The sequence below is a fragment of the Centruroides vittatus genome, unplaced genomic scaffold, assembly GCF_030686945.1.
Source record: "Centruroides vittatus isolate TY-2023 unplaced genomic scaffold, ASM3068694v2 scaffold_752, whole genome shotgun sequence".
Lineage (NCBI taxonomy): Eukaryota > Metazoa > Arthropoda > Arachnida > Scorpiones > Buthidae > Centruroides > Centruroides vittatus.
In genome coordinates, this window is record NW_027122716.1 from 2386866 (window position 1) to 2392865 (window position 6000).

Genomic DNA, 6000 nt, shown 5'->3' on the forward strand with positions numbered 1-6000 from the left:
GTTTCAAGTATAGCTTAAGAAAAGTAAAAAAGTATTTTTTAAAACAACGTTACAACGAAAATCATTACTGATCCAAAAGTCAGCCACTCTTCAAACGGCCTTATTCTACACCCTGACACCAAATTCACAACAAAGTTTAAAGGAAATAGCCAAAAACTCTAAAAGTAACTTAGAAACTCCAGTTCTCCAGGTGTCTATCAAAAATAACATATCAAAGTTATTAAAAACTTCTAACATGAGTCTGATTTATTAATTATCCCAGCATAATTCCAAACCAATACATTCGAGTTTTAATGAAAGCCGGCAATCACGACTTTTAAACTTCCATAACAGATTTCTCATCAAAATCACATTAAAATTTACAATATTTATTGAGAAAATTCGTCAGAACATCTTCCCTCTCTCACCTTCCTTCTCCAAAGTCTCTAAACGATGCTCAAACAAGAATAACACCTCATCTAAATCAAGCGCCCATTCTATCTATACGTGACATCAGCTTATCTAATTTAGAATTTAAATAATGACTCGTTTTAATTAGTATAATTAATCCATCCCTAATGTCAAACAACCGCTCTAAACCAACTTCGTCAGTCCAACTCTTCTTACACTCCAAAATTCCATCTCAAAAGGCCAACCCTTAAAAAAAAGTCTACAGTTTCGCAGACATTCTTACTTGGAATGAAAAAATCCAACAAAATTCAGATTAAAAAGTAAAAATACTTCACAGTTGGGTGGATGGTGCAGGAAAATCTCTCCACATAAACACGCAGAGGGGGTTTTTTTATCCTTACTTAATTTAAAATTTTACGGTTAATTTTAAAAGAATCGATAAAAAAATTTATGTATAAATTTTATTTTTATTATTTTTTTTAAAAATATTTAATGACACTTTTTAAAAATACTTAGTTTTTTCGTTGTATAATGATGACACCACCTGTCACGAAAAGTTTCCGCGTGGAGATGAAATTAATTTGCATCATTTGCAACTCATTAATTACTTTCAGATTATCGGCTTTTATCATCTAAAATATTAATATAACATTTTCTAAAAAGGTTTTGAAATCGCCTTATAACTTAATCTCATTACTGTAATACGGATAGCATTAATAATAAACAATATAAATCTATTAGTGACTTCGTTCATTATCTATTCATATAAAATTTCTTTTATATATTTAAAGCTTATCGTATCAAAGCGGTGAATTAATTTAACATTCTAAAAGTAAGCTCGTCCTTTTAAAAATAAGCTTATTTTCAAAAAGAACTCCTCAAATTATACAATAATAATATTAAAACTTTTCCAATTCCCAAATTTTTAACAATTACCGAATTTATAATAATATTTAGAGTAATAAGAAAGAATTTAAAATTATTACCTAAAATTTTTCAATGTTTTACTAAAAGTATTACAACTTTGTAGGTGATACAGGAGAGAGCATGATTGTAAGAGGATGCGCTCTGGATAGTGGAACACTTACTATTGATACCGAAATAGTTCGAATGTCCCATTGTGGAAGTTTCTATTTCAACGATAGATACGTCAGAGGCTGTCTCCAAAGTTGTGTAGAAGATGCTTGTAATGTGTCATCGAAAATCTTACTAAACACTAACGTAATGATATGCTCACTTATGATTTTATTTTGGAGGTATTTATAAGAATCATTACAAGCCAACAATTTTAAAAATATACTCTAAAATATTTATAACTTTTAGAGATATATTAAATAAATATTATATTCGTGCAGTTTGTAGGAATAAAGCAGAAATATATAAATATACACACACATATATATATATACTAATCGAATTAAAATCATATTTGCCCTAATACATAATCAGAATCCTATTTAAAGATTCTGAATATTATGACGTTTTATAAAATAAAACATTCTTAAAGACTTTGATAACGAAGAATATTTTCGAATATGGGCATTAATTGTGTAATTGATTGACGTATGCTATGGGCTACAATAAACGAACAAATTAATTTTGTTGGATGTAAGTTAGAATGGTATATGGGACCAAGAGACTTTTACGGCCACGAAGATTAACGAATTAAAGTTTTTTCTATAAATGTATGAAATAATCTAAATTTCATTTGTGTAAACTACAATTATTTGCTATTGTACGCTGTTTAGAAGCGGAATAACTTTACAATTTCTGTACATTACAACTATATCCTTACGCTATTTAATCATGTGATTATATCCATTTATCTATTCGATTTATCCTGTTTTAATACTCAACGATATTATTGCTGTTTCTGTATTTATATATTCTACTGTGTTCATCTCCATAATCTATGTGCATTCCTAAAAGCTATTTATTAATCTTCCCATATTCAATGCTGGAAAAGTGATTCACTATGTAACCAAATTTCAATAAACATTATCTAGTGAATTATAAATGTTGATATCATTCGCTTTATTGTATATACTTATGCTTTTTTTAAAATTAAAATAATATACTGTAATAAAAATCAACATTATTACAGCTAGATCATTGTTACATGGGTGGCATAAAAAGTATCTCCTACGTTTAATACTTTATTACAACTGAACGAGGTGTACAAATCTTACTCAAATATTACTCGAATTAACATTTGAATCCACTTACATTTCAACGAGTTCAACATGGTTATCCCCAACTTTCTGCCAAAGAATGACTTCAAAAGAGTGAAGTTTCCATACTCAGCAGACTTGGAGTTCCTCCAAATTTTTTACGCTGGTTTGTACCCTATCATCGAGATATTTCCACAAATCTTCTGCCAAAGTTTGACATAATACTTCGAAAAATATCTTCGGAAAAGTGAAGTTTTCATACTCAATTGATTCCTCGAATTCCTCCAAACATTTCACGCTGATTTAATACACTGCATATTGCTTTACAGCTTTATGGGACCCAGACAAATTTGAATTATCACCCCATGTACAGTATTGACTTCAGACATTTTTCTTCGAGGAATTTTTTGGGGAGTCTTTTTTTTTTTATAAAAGATGGTTTGGGACCCTCTCTTGGTGAAGGTCCCAGGCAATTTCCCTTTTTGCCCATAGGATAACGAGCCACTGACACTGTACACAAGATATTTCCTCGACAAGTCTGAAGGATTCAGATCGAGAAAATAAGCCATCCAGTCAATTTCTTTCCATGGTGCTTTCCATAAAAGACTATTGAAGTTGAGAGCAAACGTATCGAACAGATTATAATATGATGGCTTTAATTGCTGATTGAGTAATATTTGAATAAAATTTATATATCTTTTTTCAGTATTCATAAAGCATTTTATCTAAATGCATTAAATATGTAGGAATGAAATATTCAAATATAACAAGAGTTTGCTTTTACGGTTTATACTATATTATAATTTATTTGACAACGAAAATAAAATATGCTTATATATAGAAATTTCTATGGTGAGTTTAATTTTTCTATTATTATTATTATTATTATTATTATTATTAAATTAATAGCATAATTTAGAATAATCTATTAATAAGAAAACCAGAATCTTATGGTAAGAGTTACGCTCATTGCTTTGTATCGATTATTATCAAAGATTCAAATTAATTTATTAAATATTTAATCTTTTTCAGTACAAAATTTAATAATATACAATTTTTCATAATAAATAAAATATTTATCTCAATAAATTTTATATCATTTTGATTATAAAATCACTAATTTTTATAATTAAATCTACAACAATTTTGAACGAAAATTGCATAATGACTTACTCTGTATTTTCGAATGTATTACATATATAATATAAAATACGTTTAAAATAAGCAATTTTAGGAAGATAAAATGCTAAAAATTAATTATATAATTTAATTATTAAGTTTATTTTTAATTTCCAACCCTTTAGAATCTATTACCTCTAGCTGCGATATACATATTTTTAAATTAACACTCCACAATAGCATTTTAGAAAACAGTAAAATAATTTAAAAAGGTATCATTGATTGCTAAAATATATAACACAGTGGCTTTTATAGAAATTATAGAATATAGAAAATACCACTTATATATATATATATATATATAAGTGAAAGAATTAATTAAAAATTACTTTCGCAGTTTTAAACATTCTCAACAGATTTATTTAACTGTTTCCTATTTATTATACTATTAGATAAATAAATAAATAGTATAATAAATAGGAAACAGTTAAATAAATTTGTTGAGAATGTTTAAAACTGCGAAAGTAATTTTTAATTAATTCTTTTATTTGTATTAACCATTTAAAACTATGATTTAAAGGAAAATTTTGTGTAAATATCAATGTTAACAATTGATAATTCAAGATAAATACATATTTTAATTAATTGTTGGCAAGTACGCTTCGATTTAACATTAAGATTATATTTATTTTACAATCAAATTTAATATGTTTTTATTTTAGTTTTGTATTTATGTAATAATTCAGATGTTATTTAATTGAATTATTAATGAAATTTTGTCATGTTTATTAATATTTGTAATAAAAATTTAATAGAGAATTGATGTTATTTCATTAAAAAAATAGAACCGAATAAAATCAAATTGGCATCAATCTCCGAAAGAATTAGCTTATAATGTAGATTTTTTTTTCCTTTAATTGAAATAGTTATGTTATATAGAAAGACTGGCAAGGGCTTTTGCACGACTTTCCCGAGACATGAGATTTCATTAAAAAATAACTTTTATATTATTAATTATTATAAAAAGGCTTCTTTGGGGTAGGGCTGAGTTTTTAAGGAAATTGTAAACGATAAAACGAGTACAACTTTTACTGATTTCACTCGAGATATGACCCCTGTATTTCCCCCTACCTCTTGACCTTTAACCATCAAAATTAATAGCACCAATACATTATATATACGGGTTTAGTTCTGTTTCAATATTTAGGTTCATCCAGTCCTGAGATATAATGAAAAATTAGACAAGAGAAATTTTTAAGCGATTTTTTTTAATTTTTGGAGTGGTTCCTGGATTATCAAAACGTTAAGAAATACAATAAAAACCAGGAAGGGGTCTAAATTTGACCGATTACCATAATAATCCTACATTATATGCTATAACAACAGTGTAACATTTGTATTAATTATAATTTAATAAATAATATAAAAATATATTAATTTTACAATAATTTTTAACGAATTGATTCTTCCAATTGTAAAATAATAATTAAGTCATATATGAACCATATAATTTAAAAATATGAATTTAATTTCATGTTTAACTCAATCTTTTAAAAAAATGCATTTTATATAATTTTGTGACAGTTTAATTTAATAAAATGAGCTTAGATAAATAAGAAAGTTTAATAATAATTATCCTTTAATATCTCAAGTAGAACTGAGATAGATTTTAAAACGTTGACGTACTAAATATAGGCCCTGTACGCCTTAAAAAAATGTATATAAACAATAGAATTAACTAATTAGATACATAAAAGTAGAGAATTTTATTTGAAAAATATATAATTACACTGTTATATTTTATTAAAAGTTCAAATTATTAAATAATGTAATTTTTTAAATAAATTTAAATAATTAAAATTAATTAGAGATGAGAGTAGATTTAATAAAACAAATATAAATTAATATTTATACTTTGTAAGATAAATATTAAATATAATTTTTTCTTTTAATTGTGTTTTGTTAATTGTTAATATTCACTTTAGCATTTTACAATGTAAATAGCATATTTTTTTGTCAAGTTTGGTGTACATATGTGAAGTATTATTATTTATTTTATGTAATAAAACTCTGGAATAAAATTGTAATTAAAATTTTGCGATTTTAGGAATGTTTTCTGGATACTCTTATACATTTGAGAGGTGCAACAGGTAGAGCTGAGAAATTTACCACAAAATCTTATTATTATATTTAGACTGCAATTTGTAATCATCTTTTAATTTAAAAAAAAAAATTAAGATTCGTGTATAGTTAATCGGGATCTCCGGCCCCTCTATTTTGCTAGATTTAAGTGGTGTCTTACTCCTGTACATCATACTTC

The 6000-nt window shown here is 25.8% G+C and overlaps 1 protein-coding gene across 1 annotated transcript in view; it reads left to right on the forward strand.

Annotated features, from left to right (window-relative positions):
* LOC136989703 (uncharacterized) overlaps window positions 1–2401 on the forward strand; it is a 60920-nt gene extending 58519 nt beyond the window's left edge. The window contains exon 4 of the mRNA XM_067287941.1: window positions 1421–2401. Within this exon, the coding sequence (XP_067144042.1) occupies window positions 1421–1656 (236 nt within the window). The 3' untranslated portion in view covers window positions 1657–2401. The remainder of the gene's footprint in view (window positions 1–1420) is intronic.
* The last annotated feature ends 3599 nt before the right edge of the window (window positions 2402–6000 follow it).